The sequence below is a fragment of the Leptopilina heterotoma genome, unplaced genomic scaffold (assembly GCF_015476425.1).
Source record: "Leptopilina heterotoma isolate Lh14 unplaced genomic scaffold, ASM1547642v1 Lhet_14, whole genome shotgun sequence".
In the NCBI taxonomy this organism is placed as follows: Eukaryota; Metazoa; Arthropoda; class Insecta; order Hymenoptera; family Figitidae; genus Leptopilina; species Leptopilina heterotoma.
The window spans coordinates 3,750,618-3,775,000 of NW_025110859.1; the positions used below are offsets into that span (position 1 = coordinate 3,750,618).

Genomic DNA, 24,383 nt, shown 5'->3' on the forward strand with positions numbered 1-24,383 from the left:
TATTTTAGTCGCATATCATTTAGGCGTGAAAATGATGACATAGCGAATTTGGAAAAGAATGTATATTAAACGTTGCGTATATCTGCGAAAAGATATAATAATAATAATTTATATATCCGTGTTGAATTACCGCACCTGGTGTACTTTATCGATAATGAAGGATGTTCCAATTTCGAAACAATAGGGTTTGAATGAATTAATTTTCCCCTTGGAGATCGTTTTTCTTTTTATCTCGAGAATGAACAAGAGAGAGAGAGAGAGAGACAGTATAAGTAAATTTTACCACTTTTTTTTAGAAATGAAAAATTCGGGATAAATATACATCTTAACATACAAAAGAGAATAATAAAGCTCGCGGAGGGCTTAATTAGCAGTCCTGGGAAAAGGGCACCTACTTTTTTCTGGTTCCCATCACTCATCAACATTTTGTTGCACTTTTGTACTTTATTGAAAGAAGAAAATATTTTTTAACAATTTTCGAAATCAATTTCAATCAGTTGTTTCAATTATTTTATTATTATTATTTTATTTTATTTTTTTATTACAGGAAAAATATAGAGAACTTGATATGTATAATGATGGCCATAACGTTGTCAAGGAAAAACTAAAAAATTAAAAAAAAAAAATTTGTTTTCCTAACTTTTACATTATTTGACCTAATGAGCTGAAAATTGGTATCCTAGTCTATTATTACAGTCTGACGACAAAAAATTTATTTAAGAAACTTTTTGAAAAAAAATCAAAAAAAAATTTTTTTTAATGTTTTTAGTTTAAACACGTGGCATTAAATATTTTATGGAAGAGTCAAATTTTAAGAGAATAAATACGAGATTTTTTTCTGACTTTAATTTCTTAACTAAAAATAAAAAAAAATTGAACAAGTGCAAGTTGTACTCGCACTGCAATGGCGGGTTCCGCACACAAATATTAAAACAATACTTGCAACATTGATCGGTAATTGGTAGAATTAAAATAAACAATTAAAAAAATATATTAAAATCATTTGATAAAAAAAATAACTAAAAAAAATTAAAGTATTGTATATTTAATATTGTAAACAATAATAAGCAGAGGAATTTTTTTTAGTTATTTTTTTTTATCAAATGATTTTAATATATTTTTTTAATTGTTTATTTTAATTCTACCAATTACCGATAAATGTTGCAAGTATTGTTTTAATGGGTTCGTATATTTTATAGTTTCCACCAAGCACTAATTGATCTAGTTAATTGAAAATCGTATACAATTGATTTGATTGAACGTAGAAAACAATTTCAATGCTTGTAAATAGAATTCAATTGTTTTTCACATCATTTGTGCATTGTACATTAAATTCTACGTACAATATAGAAAAAGGTAATAAAAATACAAAAAATAGTAGTAAAAAAAATAATATACTGGTAGAGAAATAAAACAATATTAGGGTATTAATTAATTATTATCTTTTTCAATAAATATTTCCACTTCATTAATCATTATTTAAATTTTTAATAAAACCTTCTAAGTAATTCAATTATTTTCTAAAATTTTAATTAATTCATTGCAAGAATTCAATTATTTTCAAAACAATTTTAATTGAATTCCTCAGATAAATTCAAATATTTTTAAATATTTCCATTAATTTCAATTATTTCCTAAAATTTTAATAAATTCTTAAAAACAATTCAACTATTTTTATAAATGCAATTTCAGCAAGAATTTAAAATTCTCTAAAAATAATTCAATTATTCTCAAAATATTTTTAAAAAATTCTGTATAAAAAGTAAATTACTTTCAATGCAATTTTTAAATATATTTGTCAGAAAAATTGAAAGAATTCAATTATTTTCAAAAAATAATAAAATTCTTGTGATGAATTCAATTATTTTGAATAAACTTAATTTTAATAAAATTCTTTACAGAAACTATAAAATTCTTTATAATAATTTGATTATTTCTTAAAATTTTAAAAAATCCTTCGAAAACATTTAATTATTTTTATAAATAGTAAAATTCTTCGCAATAATTCAATTATTTTCAAAACAATTTTAATAGAATTCCTCGAAAGAATTTAAATTTTCAAATATTAACATAAAATTCATTTATTTTTAAAAATTTTAATAAATTCTTTAGAACAATTCAATTATTGTTTTAAATAGTAAAATCTTGACAAAAGTTCAATGATTTTCAAAACAATTTTAATAAAATTCTTCTTCATAAAATTCAATTGCTTTCAAAATTTTCAATTAAAGTTATTAAAGAAACTTAATAGTTTAAAAAAAATTCAAAGAAATTCTTCAACAGAATTTAATTAGGATTTTTAAAAATTTTAATAAAATTTTTTGCGAGAATTCAGTTATTTTCTTGAATAATAAAATTCTTTAAAGGAATTCTATTATCATCAAATTTTTGATAAAATTCTTTGCAACAATTCGATGATTTTCCATACATTAATTTGAAAATTGAAAATATTTGAAAAGAAAAATTATAAAAAAGTTAAGAAACAAAAAGCAAACAACAACTATAACTTTAAACTGCAAACAGATTACCGAAACATGTACTTTATTATTATTAATTAATAATTAATTATTTAATGGTGTAATTATTTTTATTTTATAATTAATTCAAAATTGTAATGACAAATAGAAATCATCAGAATTTTTTTCACTTTTTTTCATTAAAAGACTAAAATTTTGTTAAATATTATGTTTTGTCAAATTAAAATTATGCAGATTTTTGTTTTTTTACTTGTAAACAAAATTAGAAAATTGTTAAACAACTGTGATTAAGAAATAGAAAATTTATTTATTTTGCATTATTTTTGTTTATGAATCACAATTTTTTTAACAAAATTATTATTTTGTTTTAGAAAAAGAAGAAAAATATTTGCACAATTCCTATTTTTAATCTTATTTTTGAACAGGATTTTTTCCATCAAAATTATTTTCATCATTTTAATTCAATTATTATTTTCTAGAATTTAAAATTATTTTTTATGAAAATAATTGAATTCCTTGGAAAAAATTTATTATTTATGAAAATAATTGAATGCCTGTGAAATGTTATAATATTCAAATATTCGCGCCTTCTTACATTAACGACACCTATAACTACGGCAAATCACTTTACAACTTCACAGTATTATGGCGTCTCTTGAACGACCAATATCCATTGTATTGTCTCTTTTTCTAGTTGTTTGAATATATTACTTTGTGTTCGATACCTGTGGAACTGATTTTATTTCTCTACCTGCCTTCGCTCTGTTATTAAGTTTATCATGAAATTTTTATTATTTATGAAAATAATTGAATGCCTGTGAAATTTTTATTATTTATGAAAATAATTGAATGTTTGCTTACAATTATATTAATTTTTTCTTCAATAATTGAATTCTTTTTAAGAAATTTTTCTAAAATAGTAGATATTGAAAATAATTGAAATTAAACAAATTTTTGAAAATATAATTAAAATTAGGACAAGAATTGTTTTGATATTTATGAAGATAATTGAACTTTGGAGAAGAATTTTGTTTTTTATAAAGATAATTGGGATTTTTACGAGAATTTTTTTCAAAATTTGAACATAATTGAATTTATTTTATAATATAAAATTCTGATCAAATTCTTCATATTATGAAGAATTTTTTTTTTATAATTGAATTTTTGCAATTATTTATAATTTCGCTAAAATTGAATTTTTTTTTAGTGTTTTCAACTAAAATTTAAATTAGAAAATTTTCAAAATCTATTATTTTTAAAATTGCTAATTCTATTTCAAAAAGGTAGTAAAAAGTTAGCTGGTTGAAATATAATTACCGACAAAGTATTTAAAATAAAATTCCCCGCTTTTATTCCCCTTTAATAGTAAAGTTTTAAAAATATAAAAAAATGAATAAAATAATAAATACGTGAAACAATAAATAAATGAATTGATAAATAAACGAAAAATTGATATAGAGTTAAAATTATACAAATACTGAAATATATAAAATACTAAATATATGAAATAAATAAAGAAATGAAAGAATAAATAATTAAAAGGATAAAAAATAAAAGAATATAAATGAAGTTGTAGGTAAATAATAAAATAAATGAAAAATGACGATAGAGTTAAAATTAGAAGCGAAAGTTGTCGATTTATTGTATTTGCGCAAAATGGTTGTAAAACGGTATATATGAGAAGGAGGAAATTAGAGGACGCAGATTTATGGCTTTGATTTATTCAGAACGTTATTTCATCTTTAGAAAATTGTCTCTCCTATAAGAAAAGGGATAATAACACGAATAGCATTTAAAATAAGCACATCTTCTGCTTGTAGAATAAGAAGTTAAGTCAGAAATTTTCTCAGACGACCAAAGTGGGCCAGTGTAGTAATCCTGGATCTTTCCTTATCCTTTAATTTAATCTCTTTCTTTCATTATACGAATAATCTCTTTAGTATGATTAATTGACTTTCGTTCATATATTTGTGACACAGTAAAATTCCTCTGTGGAAATTCCTCTCTATTCATATATATGCATACACATAAATGAATAGCTCAAGATTTTTGAATTAAAATTGATCTCTTTTAATTACATTTGGTACTATTTTTACTCATTTTTCGTAATTTTAAATCTTTTCTATTTTTTCATTTTTTGAGTCTTTTTTCGTTTTTTCCTATTTTTATCGTCTTTTTTTATTTTATTTTATTCTTTTTTTTTTTTTTTTTTTGGTTTTTTACTTTATCGTAAAAGTGTCAAATTCTATCAAAATTAAAATTCCCCTTTTTTTAAGCAGATGCTTTGTTTTGCTGAGATTATAATTAGTAAAATCTCCTAATGATGAAGAGTTTTTTTTTTATTACAAAAAAAATGTTTGTCGGAATTTTTTTCAAAATTTTTGAAGGAAAATTTTCGATGTGAAAATGGTCTGGAGATAAATATTCAGACGCATACTCTCACACGTCGACAACCATATTTCTCTTCCTCTTTTGAACTTTTATATACGTCATAAGCATCTCCTCTGATGGACATGTCATACTCCTCTATTTTTCAAAAGGGAAAAATTTTTCAAGTGACTCGCTTTTGTTCAATTGTCTTTTTTTTACCTTGTTTTATTCCACAATCACCTGTTTTCTCTATATATATATCTGTATATATGGATACAGTTTTCGACGGTCATTTATTTGCCGGTCATTTTTCAAGAGATTCTCCTCATTCTCAAAACAGTTTGTTTTCTCCTTTTTTGTTTTTTAATTCCAAAAAAAATCTCTGGAAATTTTTTGAACGTTCAACTGAACAAATTTGTTGTCTTTCGAAGTCAAAAATCATACAAAAAAAACGAAAATACAAAAATTATGACAAAAAAAATAATGTCATGTGTTTAAAATAGTATTTTGTAAATTTTGTAATTTGTTAAAAGTATTAAAATATTATTAAAACAAATTAGATTTAAAAAAATTAGGAAAGGAATAAATAGAAAGTTTATAATTATATAGTGTCATGTGTGTAATTAGAGTCTCGGTGAGAGAAGAAAATAAGGTTTAATTTAATTTAATCAAGATTGTAGTGAATAATGAGTCAGGGTACTTAATTAGCTGGCCGGCGTATTGTAATGATAAAGTTTACCAAAAGTTAGTATGTATATTTTAGTAGGAAAACTTGGAATATTGTCCTCATTACCACAAAATTATGTACGTGTATAATTGAAACTAGTGAAATTCCACGTTGTGATGATCTGCTAATTTTTTTACTACTGGCAGATTTTGTTACATTTTTTTCATTCGTATGTTCAAAAGTTTAGAAAAATTCGGAATTAGCAAAAAAAAAAAAAATAATGGAAATAGGAAAGCAAAAAGAATAAAATAAACAAAAACGGAATTAGCAAAAGAAGCAATAAAAGTAGCGACAAATAATAGAAGAAGCAAAAACGAAATTAATAAAGGAAACAATAGAAGTATCATAAGAATAATAGAAGAAACAAAAACGAAATTAGCAAAAGAAAGAATAGAAGTTGCAAAAAAAAAAATCAATAGAAGAAGCAAAAATCGAGGCAAAAACGGAAGTAGAAAAAGAAACATTGTAAGTAGCAAAAAGAAATATCAAAAAACAAAAGAAGAAGCAAAAACGGAATTAACAAAAGAAACAGAAGAAGTATCAAAAAAATAAAAGTGACAAAAAGTAAGAGAAGAAGCAAAAACGGAAGTTGCAAAGGAAAAAAAATAGAAGAAGCATAAAAATAAAAGTGGCAAAAAATAAAAGAAGCAAAAAAAAGAAATAAGGCGGAAGCACAAGACGGAATAAAAGTAGCACGTAAAGGAAAAAAATCAATGCAATTTATAACTACAGCAATTTATTTCAGGAAAATAGTACTAAACTTTCTGTTATCATTTCACACTCGCAACTATCACTGAATTATATATTCCACACACACACACACATACACAGAGCACTTGAACTTTCAGCAATATTAACAAAATTGCCTCAATATTCTAATGCTGCAGCAATATTGCAGAAATAATTATTTTCATTGAGTTAGAGATGGAAATACTGCTGCAATTTTAGACATTTTGTGATGGAATGCTACTTATGGTCATTAGTACCTACAACGAATGTCGGATTCAATGCTAAACTCCACTAATGTAGACTAATTCTAACACAACAGAATATGCATGAAAAAAACTTTTTTTTTGCATATTCTGTTGTTTAGAATTTAGAATTCTCCGGCGAAATAAAAGATGTTTAATGGATGATTAAATTATACCAAACGTAGTCGTTTTTTTTGTTCTTCTTCTTCTTCATTTCACTTTTTTTAGGATTCTCACGCGAGTAACTTTTAGTATTTATAAAATAAAACCCAAACTATCTTTTATTTCTGCTAAAATTTATTTCGAAAATAGTAAAAATTACTCTCTGCAAGTGGTAAAATTTACTCGAATAGTAAAAATTTCTGGGATATATACTCTAAAACTCCTAAAACAGTTCAATTTACTTTACTCATTGTTCTTCTGTATTAACTTCAGGGAAAAAAATTTCACCTGGAAAAGCGGTAAGTTTCTCTAAAATATAGCGAAAGTCACGAAAGTGTTAATTGAAACAACTCAAATTTTCGGTAATGCAGTTCAATTTTTAGATTTTCTAGGTAAAGATTTTTTTCCTTGTTACAGGAAAAATGTAAAGAGAAATCTAAAAAAAATGTAGAGAAAAATGAAAGTACATTTAAATTCCGTGACGAGTGCAAATTTGTAATTCAAATTATAAAAGTTGTGTTCACGATTTTTACAAATTAAAGATTTGAGGCGGATCTAAAGATGAAATTAAGTTAAGCCACAAAATTTAGGAGGGTTAAAGTACAAAGTTTGAAGTAAATAATAAAATTTGAAGTTGAGTCACATTGAATTACGGTTGGTACAAACTTTAAGTAACTTTAAACATCGCAGGATTGAGCTAAATAACAGAATTTAAAATTCGATGTAAAAATTAAACTAAATAGAAAGCGTGAAGTTTGAGAAATGAATATGAGAATTTTAGATAATGTATATTGTTAAATTAGGTTATGAACGGTAACTTTAGACTAATAATAATAATAATAATAATAATTTAACCATAGAATGAGAGTTATTTTTTAATAGTTTGATATTTTTTCATTGTTTCGTAGTTTCTATTAAAAAATTGCTACACAAACAAATCTTATTATCTCTGAGTAAATTATAAAAAAAAATTTAATTCAACTTTACTTGCTAGTTGCTGTACTGTCAACTTGAGAAAATCAAAATTTAACCGATATCATAGTTCAGTATTAATTTGATCCAATTTGGTATCAATTTCGTACAATTGAGTATCAATTTTATACAATTTGGCATAAATTTGATGCAATCTGATAGAATTTGATATTAATTTGATTTTTGGTATGATTTTAGTATCAATTTGATACAATCTGCTATAATTTGGTATGAATTTGATTCAATTTTGTAAAATTTTGATACGATGTAGTATCCATTTGATACAAATTGGCATCAATTGGTAACAATTTATTATGAATTGTATACAATTTGGTAATAATTTGATTCAATTTCCTATAATTTGGTAATAATTTTATCAAATTTGGTATCAATATGATACAATCTGCTATAATTTGGTATTAATTTGATCCAATTTGGTAACAATTTGATTCAATTTGATATGAATTTTATACAATGTGGTAACAAGTTGATACAATTTAGTATCAATTTGATACAATTAGGCATTCATTTGATACAATCTTTTATAATTTGGTATAATTTTATCCAATTTGGCATCAATTTGATACAATCCGCTATAATTTGGTATTAATTTGATCTAATTTTGTAACAATTTCATATGAATTTTATTCAATTTGGTAACAAATTAATATAATTTAGTATCAATTTGATTCAATTCTGTAAAATTTTAATACGATGTAGTATCTACTTGATACAATTTGGCATTAATTGGTAACTATTTGTATTAATTTTATCTAATTTGGTATCAATTTGATACAATCTGCTATAATTTGGTATTAATTTTATCCAATTTGGCATCAATTTGATACAATCTGCTATAATTTGGTATTAATTTAATCCAATTTTGTAACAATTTGATTCAACGTGATAACCATTTGATACAATTTGGCATTAATTAGACACAATCTCCTACAATTTGGTATTAATTTTATACAATTTGGCATCAATTTTATACAATCAGTTGATTTAATTTTGTTTTGGTATTAATTTAATCCAATTTCGTAACAAGTTGATTAAATTGATTTAATTTTGATTTGGTATTAATTTAATCCAATTTAGTAAGAATTTTATTCAACGTGGTAACCATTTGATACAATTTAGTATTAATCTGATACAATTTGAGATTAATTTGAGAATTTGACACAATCTCCTATAATTTGGTATTAATTTGATCCAATTTTGTAACAATTTGATTTAATTTTATATGAATTTTAGTCAATTTGATACAATTTAGTATTAATTTAATTCAATCTGCTATAATTTGGTATGAATTTGATTCAATTTGGTATCAATTTCATATAATATAATATCATTTAGTATTAATTTGATTTTTTGGTACGAATTTGATCTAATTTGCTAATAATTTGATCACTTGAATAAAACAGAATGTACTAATTGAATTTACTTCACAATTTTTTTAATATAATAGAAGGATTTATTTTCCGGCTGCATATAGACTTGAATCTGGAGAGATAGTTTTAAAAAAGTATGTCTGTAGAAGTATATTTTTGTTTTGTTAATAAATTCTTATTACTACTATCTATTGCTGGTGTATTGAAATTCAGAGGATGTGCTGTTTGTACAGTAGTGGCTCCTCGAGGAGCAATATTGTATCTATATTATCGCTTAGTCTATACCAACAAGGGCCACTCAATGAGCAATTCACCTTCCATTATCTCGTCCAGTTTGTTTTTCCAACAGCCCTCGTCTATTTATTAATATCTCCATCGAAAATACCCAAAAAATGTTTGTCAATCATCTATTTTTAAGAAATCGTCTTCATCGTTTTTAGTATTTTACCGAGCATTAAGGCTATTTTACAATTACTTTCTATTTTAATTTTTTACATACTCTTTTCTTCAACATCATCCTGGAATATTCCTTCAATATTACCGTGGAACATTCCCTCAATGTTATCTTGCAATATTCCTTTGAGGCGGACATTTTAATATTACTTTAAGATTCCTGGAACATTTCGAATATCTAATGTAATGCCTTCATTTTAAAACAGGGACTTTCACGAAAAATTCGTGTCGTGTCCTGACACGACACAAAGTTAACTTAGTAATTCGTGTCCTGACAGGACACAAAGTTCGCTTGGTAATTCGTGTCGTGCCTTAACACGACACAAAGTTCACTTGGTAATTCGTGTCGTGTCAAGTCATGACACAAATAACGCTTGTAAGATTCTACACAGTGTTTCATGCGTGTTTTTAAAACGTGTTATGACACGACACGAATTACAAATGTGTCGTGTCAAGGAATGACACGAATTACCAATCGAACTTTGTGTCGTGTCAAGGGACGACACGAATTACCAAGCGAACTTTGTGTCGTGTCAAGGCACGACACGGACACGACACGAATTTTCGTGTTTTTTCGTGACCGTGTCGGTCCCTGTTTTAAAACGAATCAAAAATGTTGCAAAAAACGTTTTGGTTAGTTTTTTGTCTCAATTTTGGATATCCTTAGAGAAAGTATAAACTTAATTTATAATCCGAATTTTTTTTGTTCTTTACTATTTTTTTCAGTCAATAATATTGTTTTTTGAAAGAACTGAAGTCTGGGGAAGTGAAAATATTTTGAAACAGTAGTAGAAGTAAAGTACGACTGTCGGCAAAGAGAGAGAGAGAGAGAGAGAGCGCAGACGCACGTCCCTTCCCTGCGGCACACAGTGGTTTCGGTACAGCCGCACCTGCAGACTGACAACGTCCGACACACACGGGTAGGTCAGGAAACGACCTACCTCGACCTGCGATGCGTGAGACTGCCGGGCTCTCCTCGGCCTTGAGATGATGGGGCTCACCCCTTGTGACGAGACAATCGCATCCGCAAATCAAGGCTGCATGCTTGGGGGGTTGATTTTTGAGTGCCACTATATCTATAGTGCTGATGGCAGGGAGAGGGGCGTTGATATCGACTGGAGACTGAAGGGCAGACCCGCGCGTGCTGGATACCTGCAAGCTCGATTCCGCTCCTTCTCTATCTCTCTTTTTCTCTCTTTTTCTCTCTTTTTCTCTCTTGCTGCTTTACCATCTTTCTCTCTTGCTGTTTCACTATCTTTCTTTTTTGCAGTTTTCCAGTTGACAGTCGGAATGCAACTGTATTAAATTTTCTTTTTTTTTTTGCATTCAAATTAAATTCTCTCAGTACCAGAATATTGTATAAAAATATTAAAAAATTTAAATTTACTGATATAAAACAATTATTTAAGGATTGTTTACTGTAATAAAATTTAGAAAAGCGAGTTACATTCCGACAGGTTTCACTGTAATTTGCTTTTGTCCGTAAATCCCGTAACGATCCGTAAATTTGCTTGAAGTCTGTAAAAGTCCATTTTTTTAAAACGTCCGTAAAGTCCGTAAATTGTACGATCGTATTATTATTCAAATTCTTCTAAAATTAGTTCAGTTTTTTTTATAATATATTTAATTAATTTAATTAAGAATAATGGATTTATAGTAGAATTTTAATAAAAACACTTTTAAAAAATTGAATTTTGAAGGAGTTAAAAATAATAATTGGAGAAATTCAATAATTTTCGAAAGTAATAAAATACTTGTCAGAAATTCAATTATGTTCAAAAAATTATTTTGAATTCTCGTCAAAATTTCAATTGTCTTTATAAATAATAAAATTCTTCTCCGAAATTCAATTATTTTTCAAAAATTTTTATAAAATTCTTATCAAAATTACAATTATTTTTCAAAAATGTTCATCAATTCAATGATTTTCAATATCTAATATTTAAATAAAATTCTCCAGAAGAATTCAATTATTTAAAAATTTTTTTAATAAAATTTAATTATTTTCATAAATAATAAAAATTTCACTCCAATTCAATTATTTTACAAATTTTTTTTTAATAAAATTCTTCGCAATAATTCAATTATTATCATAAATTTTTAATTTTTTTTTTTTTTCAAGGATTCAATTATTTTCATCTATGGGGCAAAATTCCTCAACTGGCCAGGTCAAATCGTTAAATTTTCTCAGTCGAAACTTTGCTAAAATGTTACTAATTATTAGTGGAAGTGTAAATATAATTTATTTTTAATTTCATAAAATATTTTTTTAGTTATAGAGTTTCAAAGTTTTGAATTTTTTGTAAAAATATCTTTTTCTTCGATTTAATGTATTGACGGGTAAAATTAATCAAATTAAAAGTGTAAATAGTGATTTTTAAAGGGTTTTTCACGAACTACAAGGTGGTGATGAAAAAAAAGTTGGTTTCTTTCAATTTGACCTTGAAATTCAAGGTCAAAATCCTAATTTCAATATATCTGAAAATCGTTTTTTTTTTTTAGACTATCCCAATATGGAAAGCTTAACTTTTTTCCTATGAGCCATGTAAAAATCAGAGTGGAACGTTAAAAATTTTTGAAGAAAATAATTATATCAATCATCATTTTCTATATAAAATAATGATAAATTATTATTTTTTGCAAACATTTTCAAGGTCCCACTCTCATTTTTATATGGCTCATAGGAAAAAAGGTAAGCTTTCAGAAAAAGGTTAGAAAAAAATGAAAAAAACCGATTTTCCACAGGAAAAAAGAAGTGTTATTTTAACACTAAAAGTAGTGTTAAAACTACACGCCACATTTTTAACTGGCACTGTGTGATTTTAACACTACATTGGTGTTAAAATAACAATAGAGTGTGTTAAATTAACACTCGAAAGTGTTAGATTAATATACATTTTAAATGGGGTTAAAATAACACTAAAATTGTGTTAAAACAACATTATCTGAAAACTACACGCAACAAATTTAACACTAATTTTTTTCTGTGTGAGATATATTGAAATTAAGAATTTGACCTTGAATTTCAAGGTCAAATTGAAAGAAAACAACTTTTTTGCATCACCAGCTTGTAGCTCGTAGAAAACGCTTTAAAAATCACTATTCATACTTTTAATTCGATTAATTTTACTTATCAATACATTTTAGCAAAGTTTCGAGAAAATTCATTTTTTGACCTGGGCAGTTGAGGAATTTAATAACAATAATTAAATTAAATAATAAATAATAAATTAAATAAATATAAATAAATAATAAATAAATAAATAAGTTGAATTAATAATAATAATAATAATAATAATAATAATAATAATAATAATAATAATAATAATAATAATAATAATAATAATGTTAATAATAATAATAATAATAATAATAATAATAATAATAATAATAATTATAAAAAAAATAATAATTATAAAAAAAAATAATAATAACAATAATTGAATGCTTCTTAAAATTGAATTGCAGTAAAGAAATTTATTTAAAAAATTTCTAAATAATTGAATTCTTTTGACGAATATTAATAAAATTTTGAAGAATAATTACATTTTTCGAGGAATTCGATTAAAATTGTATTAAAATTAAAAATAATTGAAATTCTGCGATGGGCTTTATTATTTATGAAAATAATTGAAATCTTAAAATGAATTTTATTATATTATAATAAAATAATTGAAAATAATTGAAATTCTGCGATGAGCTTTTTCTACTTATGAAAATAATTGAAATCCTAAAATGAATTTTATTACATTATAATAAAATAATTGAAAATAATTGAAATCCTAAAAATAATTGAAATTCTGCGATGAGCTTTTTCTATTTATGAAAATAATAAAGCCCATCGAAGTATTTCAATTATTTTTAATACAATTTTAATCGAATTCCTCGAAAAATGTAATTATTCTTCAAAATTTTATTAATATTTATATTCGTCAAAAGAATTCAATTAGTTAGAAATTTTTTAAATAAATTTCTTTACTGCAATTCAATTTTAAGAAACATTCAATGACACAGCCACACAAAAAAAAAGTTCTGATCTGGGGGTCTCACTATGTAGACTTTATGGTTTTTGGGTCGCTGAATCCGAATCCGAGGTCCATTTAACCCCATCAGATCAGGATTTTGACATAACCTCAAAAACCCAATATGGCGGACACATTTTTGAAAAGTTCATTGGATTCGCTTGAAATTCGTTTCACGGGGGTTTTTGGGGTCGCTGATTACGAATTTGAAGTCTGATTTCAAAAATTCAAAATGGCGGATCCACTATGGCGGACACGTTTTTGAAAAATTCATCGGATTCGCTTGAAATTCGTTACTCTGGGGTTTTTGGGGTCGCTGATTACGAATCTGATGTCGGTTTTTCAAAATTCAAAATTCACCCGTGCATTTTCAAAGGAGTCACCTTTGACTCACAAAAATAATTATTAAATGATTTGAAAAATCACTAAAAAAAATTTTTTTTTTATACTTTTAGACACCAATTATAACATGTAAAATAAGTTATAGAATTATATTTTATTTTAAGTGAAAAAAAAAAAAATTCCTGAAAAAAGCCTGAAATTTCGGCCGTCACATATAGGAAAAGTGCCTTAAATAATTGAATTTCCGTAGAATTTTCTAATAAAAATTTGATTTAAAAATGAATTTCAGTTAAAATTTTAGATAATAAATAATTAAATACTGTATAAGCATTGAAGTGACAATTTTTAGAAATAATTGAATTTTGAAACGGTTTCAAATTGAAATCTTTGAAAAATTGAATTTTTATACTTTTAACATACTTCTCTCTCTCTCTCTCTCTTTTTTTTTTTATTTTTTCTACATGTGCCTTTTCCTATCTCTCTCTTTCTTTTATATTTCTCACTTTTTATCCTTTTTTCTTTTTCTATCTCTGATTTTTCTCTATTTTCTACTTCTGCATTTTTATATTTGTGTTTCTTTCTATTTCTCTTTCGTTCTTACCTACATCTTTGTATTTTCTCTCCCTCTTTCTGTTTCTTTCTCTACATTTTGTTTATTTTTCATCCACTTTTCGCTTTTTTAATCTTTCTCTTTTGCTGTTTCCTATCATTCTACAGTTCTCTCTCTCTCTCTCTCTCTCTCTCTCTCTCTATTTCTTTATAGCTTTTTTCCTTCATTTCTCTCTCTCTCTCTCTCTTCTCTTTCTAAGATTCGCTCTCCTTCTTTATCCATCGCTTTTTTCTTTCTTTCCCTATAGAGTCCTCTTTTTCTCCTCTAGAGATTACTCTATAGAAAAATAGAGAGAAAAGATGGTAAGAAAAAGAGAAAAAATCACGAAAAGGAGAACGAGAGAGAGAGAGAGAGGAAATCGTTAGAGAAAGATAGAAAACAACCAGAGAGAGAGAGAATTAATAGAGAGAGGAAGAGAGAGCTACAAAGAAAGAGAGAGAAGATCGATACGGAAAGAGAGAAAGAGAACGCCATTGAGAAAGAGAGAGAGGATCGATAGGGAAAGAGAGAAAAGCCCCAGGGAGAGAAAGAGAGAGAGTGAGAGAGAAGCGGTGGAGAAAGAGAGACGGGTAGATTGAGAGAGAAGCGCTGAAGAAAGAGAGACGGGGAGATTGAGAGAGAAGCGCTGAAGAAAGAGAGAAAAGCTCCAGGGAGAGAAAGAGAGAGAGAGAGAGACTTCACCCACCCTGGGTGGAAGCTCTTTGCGCACGTCGAGCTTTTCCCGCGTGAGTGGCGCCATCGCGTTACGTTACCGCGCGGCATTAACCATCCGCGCTCGCTCGTATCCTACGTTCTCTCTCTTCCTCCTTTTTCTTCTACTTCTTCTTCTTCTTCTCCTCTTCTCTGTCTCTCTCTATCTCCCATTCTTCCTCTATTTACCCATAAATTTCCCCGCCGCCTCTAATTCATCAAATTCTTCCAATTTCTCCATCTTTCTCTCTCTCTCTCTCTCTCTTTCTATCTCTCTCTCACTGATTTAATAATTCATTTTCCATTCCTCTCTGTTATACACTGAACGGACACAAAACCGTCATCGTTTGTGTCGGCGTGCGCCACATACGTCATTCTCTCTCCGAGTCGGTCAGTTTTTCCTCAACGTGCGCGAGAGAGTGAGCAAGAGAGAGAGAGAGAGAGGAAGAGAAGATAGGAGAGTGAGTCTGATCATTGAACACACACAGTTCGCGAGTCTGTCCTGGCGCGTGTAGCCCACGAGAGAGAGAGAAATATTTGGAATATTTTTTTTTTTCTTTTTGCCGTTGAACGCGTGTGGTGTGCGGTTGTTGTGCGGAATTATAAGGATATGCATCAGTTGAATGTGAAATGTATTGTGAAAAGATTTCGATTGTTGAATACGTGATGGTGGGAACTGAATGTTCCTTGGGAATATTGTCGGAGATTTTGAAACCGTGACGAGTCGACTAATTAAAAATAAGTTGCATTTGTCCATGGTCTGTTATTTGGTGCGGAATTTTATCTTTTTGTCAGTGTTATTTTTTTCAATTTATTAAAATAGTCCATATATAAATTTTCCGTCCTTAAAAAGTGATTTGGTCCATAGTTTTGAAGAGAAAGAGAGAGAGATATTTATATATATTTGTTAGTATATAATTAAGACGGAAGTTGGGGAGAAGGATCTTCTACTTGTAACTGGGACCGAAACAAGCAGCCGCCCCCATGCAACATGCAGATGATCCTGGTTGCTGGCGGGTGAGTCCAATCGTTTAACTGACTCTCGGGGAAGTTTTTTTTTTTTTTTTGATTTCTTGCGATTTGCAAATTTTATATGTATGTTGGTGAATTTTATGTTTATATGTTGGTCTCTTTATTTATTTTTGCGGTTTTTGATAAGCACGTGGTGGAAGAGTGAGAGAGTGTGTGTGTGTGTTTGTGTGGAGGATGAGCAATGTCATTAATATTTTAGACGGTAGAACGATGTTCGGTATACTATATTCTGATGGACATTAAAGAATGATTCATGTCTTGATCTTTGGGTGAATTTTGCCAATACTGTGAATATAAATGAATATAGTGTTTCGCTCCAAGTGAAATTGACAGATTTTCAATTTAATCTGACCCGGTCAATAGTACCACACTTGTTAAATCAAGGTGGCAACGATTCTGGATATGTGATTTATTGAGAGTAATGGGAAACGATGTATAGTGGAAAATTCGAGTTACGGAAACTGTTGAAATTTAAAAATATTTCCTGTGTTAAAAATTGCTTTTCATTTGGATTTTTTCCCTTTTTTAATTCCTATAGACAGAAAATCATCTCGAAAAATCTTTTTGTTTTTTTCTCAACAATTTTTATTTCAAAAAAAAAAAATATTTGGTCCAAATGAATTTTCAAAAATTTAACAAACAATTTCAAAAAATTGTTTAATCTCCAATAGATATTTACTTGTATCAAACAATTTTCGTTTAAGTCTCTTAGCATAATTTGCTTTAAATACTGAAAGAATTGGTTCAAATTCAATTTAATTGACTTAAATAAAAATTTATTTGATTCCAGTAAATGTTCATTTGATAGTTGACAAGTGATCAGTAATTTTTAAATTTTAAAAATGAAAATTAATTCAGAAAAAAATCGATTTATAATTATTTATTCAAGAACATTATTAACAATACTTCCTGTATGAGGAAGCAATAATATTATTTTATTATTATTTGTTTGAATCAACCAAATAAATGAACTGCCATCAATTGAGTAGTTCAATTGAAAATTTGCTTCAGATGATCAAATTTTTTCTTCGAGGGCAAAATTTGAACCAAATGTTTATTTAAATCAAATAAATATTTCCTTAAATATTTTATAACAAACATTTGATAAATAATTAATAAATATTTGATAAATATTTAATAAATATTTGATAAATATATGATATATATTTGATAAATATTCGATAAATATTTGTTAATAAATATTTAATAAATATTACTTCCTCATATTACTTCCTCATAGAGGAAGTATTGTAATACCGAAATTTTTCGAGTTCGATTTTTTGACATATCTTTATGTTATTTGACCTCAGGAGTTCAAAAATGACATTTTTAAAAAATGTCATTCCGTATGTGTGTGTGTGTGTGTGTGTGTGTGTAAACATCACATTTTTATAAATATCTCGAAATCATGAAGAGCTTTTGGGTTGAATTTTTTTTTAAATTGTAGATCTCACCTGCGGACATAAAATGAGAGTACTTTCTAATATATTAATAAAGTTTAACTAAATTTTTTTTGGATTTTTAATTTTTCAAAAAAACGTTTTTTGCCCATAACTTTAAAAAAATGTTAGGACACCTATAAATGTTTTTCCATAATTTTGTAGAGTTTTTTTAGACGCATCTATTGAGCCCTAATTGAACATTTTTCGTCCATATTAACCGGAGTTATTAAACTTTTAAAAATCAAAAATTTTGGAAAATAAGACTTTTTTGAAAATTTTGTTGAAAAAAGTAGAAGTAATTTTAAAATTATCGTTATCAACTTGTAGAGCATTAAAAAACGCTTCGATTGACCTATTTTTGAACCTAATTCGATAATAAATTTCGAAATTATTGGTATTTTAAAAACCAAAAATTGTGAAAAATGCCATTTTCTCAACTTTTTTGTTTGAAAATTTTTATTTAACTATTAAATTATTGTAACTATTTTGTAGGATATTTAAAAATACATTGATTGACCCAAAATTCAATCACTTTTACCATATTTATAAAAAGTTATTCATATATTTCTATTATTTTTATCTCTATGAGGAAGTAAAGTGTTCATGAAATGACCACCAAAATTATAAAAAAAATACAACTTGGCAGCGGTTTTTGATAAATATTTAATAAATATTTGATAAATATTTAATAAATATTTGATAAATATTTAATAAATGTATGATAAATATTTGATAAATATTCGATAAATATTTGCTAATAAATATTTGATAAATATTTGATAGTAAATCATAAAATTATTAACAATGATAATAATAATAAATAACAAATCAATTTACTTAAAAATTATTATAGTTTGCAAAAAAAAAAGATGAAAAAATTATCAAATAAAATACTTAACTATTGAGTATAAAAAAATTTGATCAATTTATTATTTACTGAATTAAATATTATAGAACTTTTAAGCCTCTTTTTACAATAAATAGGAAATCATTAAAATTATAATACTTGGAAGTGAATAAAAATCTATTTTCCTATTCTGATATTATGTGAATCCATTTTTTGATGTAAGAATCATTTATCTCTGGAATTATTTGATCTTTTTTTGTATAACTATTTATTTGATTTGTTTCTCATTTTTTTTAATTCTATTATTACTTTTTTGTATTTCTTTTTTTATTTTTTTTTCTACTTTTCATTTTTATCTTTTTTCTACTTGTTCTTTTATCTTTTTTCTACTTGTCCTTTTATCTTTTTTCTACTTGTAATATTTTATTTTTTCTGCTTCTATTTTTAATATAAGAAAGTTAATATTGTTTTTAATGAATTATTGCCCTTTTGATAAATTGGCTCACCTTATGAGTTCTCAGTTTATGAATGATTGTTTATTTCGCAAAATGGAGAATTTATTTATGAGTTCGTTTCATGAATGATTGTCGTGTACATAATATCCTTTTAATGAAAAATGAAAATTCATTTTTACAAATGAATCTTTAGTCTGTGATTTAAAAATGATTTTAATAGCTGAGTTTCTTTTTTCCCTGGGAATTATATTTTCGAGACAAGTTGTTGAAAATTATTTTTATTAAAAACAAACAGAAAAAAGAATAATGCTCGATTTTTTTTCTTTTTGTGAGAATTAATGAAAAAAAATTTTATTTATTCTTGAATGAAAAAAATTCGTCTATTCGTGGAATAAAAAATTTCTCTATTCTCGAAAGAAACAATTTTTCTATTCTTGAAATAAAAAATCGGTTTACTCTTGAAATAGAAAATTTGTCTATTCTTGAAATAGAAAAATGGTCTATTTTTCAAATAAAAAATTGCCCATTCTCCAAATAGAAAAATTGTCTATTTTTCAAATAGAAAAATTGTCTATTCGTGAAATAAAAAATTCGTTTCTTTTTCAATTGAAAAATGTCTTTTCTTTCTTCAATGAAAAAAATGATTTATTCAATAAGCATCAAATTTTCATTTGTTTAATTTAATTTTTAAAAAAATAATTATCAAAATTATTTTTCACGTGTTGAATGTAAATTAATTTGACAAATTTCACCATTTAATTGAACCGATTTTATTCTGTCTATAAAGAGAAAATCTTAAATTTCAATGAAAACCTATCAGTGAAAAGATTAAGTGTAACTTGATGAGTTTTATTCTCGTGATTAAATAAAGCCGATTAGAATTGAATTTTAAAGTTTTGTTTTTTAATGGAAATATCTTGGTATCGTTATTGTTTATCGTGTAACATATAGAAAAAGAAATAAATTAACTTTATTCCACACAAAAAAAGTCATGTAATTAATTTTATTTTCTACAAAAACTCGGAAAGTTTAAATTGAAGAAAGTTTTTTTTAAACTTTTAAAACGATGTGGGTTTTGATTTGAAGAAAAGTTTATTTCATTCAAATCCACTCCGTCATATTTTAACGAATATTTTTTTTTTATTATTATTAATTTATTTCCTATGGGAAATAAAATTATTAAAAACTTTTGCGAAATTTTATAAAATCATTTTGAAAATATGAAATTATATATTAATTATTATTATTTATATTGAATATATAATTTATTAATTTTTTTAATATATTGAATAAATAATTTATTTGTTTATATTATTTATTATATACAAATTAATTATTTTTTTAATATATTAAATATTTTCGAATAGTTTTGAATAGAAATTATTTATATTTAAAAGTATTCAAAAATATTTACGTATAATTAATATAGAAATTATTTAATTAATATTCAAAAATATTCAAAAATAATCATTTCAAATTTTTTATTATTTTTTTTAACAAATATATTATTCGTTTTAAATTCAACTTTTTGAAAAAAAAAAAATGAAATATTTCTCCTGACATGAATTTTGTTCGATGAAATGAAACCAGTTTCCTCGATGTTGCATATTGCAGTAAAAAATATGCTCAATACAGTGGACTGGGGAAATTTCTGTGGCATAATTAAAGCAATTAATTATTCAAAATATATTAATGGATAATAATTTAGACCTACCACGTTAGTTTCAACGATTCAAATTTCCCTTACTCATTACATTAATTAATTAATTAATTAATTATTATTTTTATTACCTATTATTATTGAAAAAATATTGCTTGATATATATTGTGTCGAGAAATTTTTTTCATTTTCGAAATATTAATGGACACGATAATTAACAATTTGTTATGAATTTTTTGTGATAAATTAATATTTCTGGGACTTTTATTGAATTATTTGTTTAAATTAACTATTAATTTAGTTAGCAATTAATTATTTATTAATTTAAACTAAATTAAGTAATAATTAACTTTCACTAAACTAACTATTAATTATTTTAAACTAAATTAACTATTAATTAACTTTTACTAAATTAAATATTAATTGGTTTTAACTAAATTAAATATGAATTAACTTTTACTAAATTTACTATTAATTAATTTTAACTAAATTATTACTATTAATTAACTTTTACTAAATTTACTATTAATTAATTTTCACCAAATTAACTATTCGTTGTTAATTTTTTTTACATATTTAAGTAATATTTTTGTGACTCTTATTTAATCGTAATAGCACTTTTCAGGTATAAATTTTGACCTAAAAATACTTCAATTAGAATTTATTAAAATTATAAATAATTGCCGCTTGTTCTTTTGACCTAAAATTTTGAATTTATGTCCGCCTCTTGACCTTCGTTTTGACCAAAAATTTTCTGCTATTGTTTTTCTTAATTAAAATGTAAATAGTGAAAAAAATTGCCAGTTTATTTTTGCTAATTGACGTGTATTTAACATTTGACCTAAACTTTAAGGTTATCTTTTTAGTGTTGCTCGCAAGTTATTTCCGATTCTTGAAAAGTGAGACTTGAGAACTTAATTATGAGCTTGTTTTCTAACCGTTGCATTTAAAATTGACCTAAAGTTCAAGTCTATTTTCTTGTTATGCAATCGAGTGAGGGAATCGATTGGAAAAAAAACTTTTCTTGCTATTTTCCTAATCTCTTGACCTGCGATTTTTTTTTTTTGTCTAAATTAAGAGTTTGTGTTTTCTTCTCGACCTTTTGAGAGTTGACTCACAATTTAAGATTTGTGTCCGCCTATTGACCTTAAACTTTGACCTAAAGTTTTATTTCCTTGTTTTCTTTGTTTTTGGTTTTCTTTATTTTTCTTGTTTTTTATTTGTTTCAGTTTCCTTTATTTTCCTTTGTTTTTGTTTTATTTTCATTTATTTTCTTTGGGTTTATTTCTTTTTTGTTTTTCTAGATTTTTGTTTTGTTTTTCTTTGGTTTTATAGGTTTTTTTAGTTTTCTTGGTTTTTGTTTTGTTTTCTTTGGTTTTATTTGTTTTTATTTGTTTTTCTTTGGTTTTATGTTTTTTCTCTATTTCTTTTATTTTTCTTTATTTTCCTTTATTTATTTTAATTTTTATTTCTCTTGGTTTTTTTTTGTCTTTCTTTACTTTTTACGACTTTCTCGGTTTATTTCTTCCATTTCAAAAATTTATTTCCAATGATTCAGAGTTGTAATTTATAATAAGAAGGTTTCTAAGGAAAATTTCGTTGGTGATGGTTAATGGGTGAAGGTCTCCGGGGAAAATTTTTGCGTCACATTAAAAACAGAAACAATGCTTGCCAAAAACCTTGGAGGGTCCTTATTGCAAATTCCAAGAAGACCTCTCTATGTGGGTTACAGGGATTTGTGTCTGTTTGTATATATATATTATGTAAAAGTACATAGCAATGTTGGTTGGTCGTAATGAAAATTTGAAATAGGAATATATGAAAAATTTTCATTTTAGTATAACATTCTAAACTTTTGAGTTGTGACAATCTGGAGTTTTCATTCGGAGATTTTTCAAATTTAGTCAATTTCATTTCCTCGTAAAAAAAACATAGAGGAAAGGAACTCTTTATCTAGGTCAAAAATATTACTTTAGATTCGCAACAATTTTCTTTAAGCACGTAACAAGAGATTCGTACAAATAAATTTATGTGTTTTTTATTTATTTGTTCGTTATTTGTTATTTATTATTTTTTTTTTTATTATTTATTTATTAATAATTAATATTGAAGAACTAATTCACTATTTTACTATATTCAGACCTCGGATATTATGACTTTTTCGACTTTCTTCGACTTATTTTCAAAAATTGCGACTTTTTCGACTTTTCTTCCAAATTTTGCGACAAAATACCATATTTTAAGTATAAAATGCTGCAACTTTTTTCAATTTTTACGCGCAGTATAAAAAATAGCTGTAGATAAATCTTTCGAAAATTATTTTTGAAAATGTTTTCTAATTAAAATTTTTGAAATATACAATTAAAAAGATTTTGAATAATTGAAATTTAGTAAAATTAATTGAAAATAAATTCTTTTTTTCAAATATTATATTATAATTTTTAAAAACTAACTATTTATAGAATTTTTATTGAAAATTTTGAAAATAATTAAATTTTTAAAAATTTTAATGAATAATCTTCAAGTGTAAATTCGCTAAAAAATGAAAATATTAAAATAGTTTTGAAAAAAGTAATTCTCTGACAAAGTAATTTAAAATTTTTTAAAATTTACTATTATTAAATTTTTGAGAAATTATTTACAATTAAAATTCATCAAAAATTTAATTACTTTTTTAATATTTTTTAAAAATTCAATTATTTATTTGTTTAATAAATTTTTTTTTTGCACAATTTAATTATTTTAGGGAATTTTATTAAAATTTGTTGCAAAATTCAATTATTTTTATGAATTTTAATAAAAATTTATGTTTAAATCCAATTTTCAGGAAATTTTAAAAAATTTATTGCAAAATTCAATTATTTTCAGGAATTTTAATAAAAATTTTTGTCTAAATTCAATTTTCAGGAATTTTAAAAAAATTTATTGAAAAATTCAATTATTTTCATGAATTTTAATAAAACTCTTTGCAAAATTAATTTTTTTTTCTGGAATTTTACTAAAATTTTAATTCATCTATAATTTTAATAAAACTCTTTGCAAAATTCAATTATTTTTTTCAGAAATTTTAATAAAATTTTTGTCTAAATTCAATTTTCAGGAATTTTATTAAAATTTGTTGCAAAATTCGTTGCAAAATTCAATTATTTTCATGAATTTTAATAAAACTCTTTGCAAAATTCAATTTTTTCTGGACTTTTATTAAAATTCTAATTCATCTATAATTTTAATAAAACTCTTTGCAAAATTCAATTATTTTCAGAAATTTTGATATAATTTTTGTCTAAATTCAATTTTCAGGAATTTTATTAAAATTCGTTGCAAAATTCAATTATTTTCATGAATTTTAATAAAATTTTTGTCTAAATTCAATTTTCAGGATTTTTTAAAAAAATTTATTGAAAAATTCAATCATTTTCATGAATTTTAATAAAACCCTTTGCAAAATTCAATTTTTTTCTGGAATTTTATTAAAATTTTAATTCATCTATAATTTTAATAAATCTCTTGGCAAAATTCAATTATTTTTAGAAATTTCAATAAAATTGTTGTCTAAATTTAATTTTCAGGAATTTTATTAAAATTCGTTGCAAAATTCAATTATTTTCATGAATTTTAATAAAATTTTTGTCTAAATCCAATTTGCAGGAATTTTAAAAAAATTTATTGTAAACTTTAATTTTTTTCAGAAATTTTAATAAAAATTTTTGTCTAAATTCAATTTTCAAGATTTTTTTAAAAAATTGGAAAATTTAATTAT

At 24.9% G+C, this 24,383-nt stretch overlaps 1 protein-coding gene across 4 annotated transcripts in view; it reads left to right on the top strand.

The window, feature by feature from the left end:
- The window catches only part of LOC122497891 (potassium voltage-gated channel protein Shaker), a 369,957-nt gene that overhangs the window by 129,973 nt on the left and 215,601 nt on the right, over positions 1-24,383 (top strand). Inside the window, exon 1 of one of the 4 annotated variants that reach the window (XM_043605280.1) lies at positions 15,522-16,204. The exons of the other annotated variants lie outside the window; for them this stretch is intronic. Coding sequence (XP_043461215.1) covers positions 16,179-16,204 — 26 coding nt within the window. The 5' untranslated portion in view covers positions 15,522-16,178. Of the gene's footprint in view, positions 1-15,521; positions 16,205-24,383 lie in introns of those variants that run through there. 4 annotated transcript variants of the gene reach the window in all.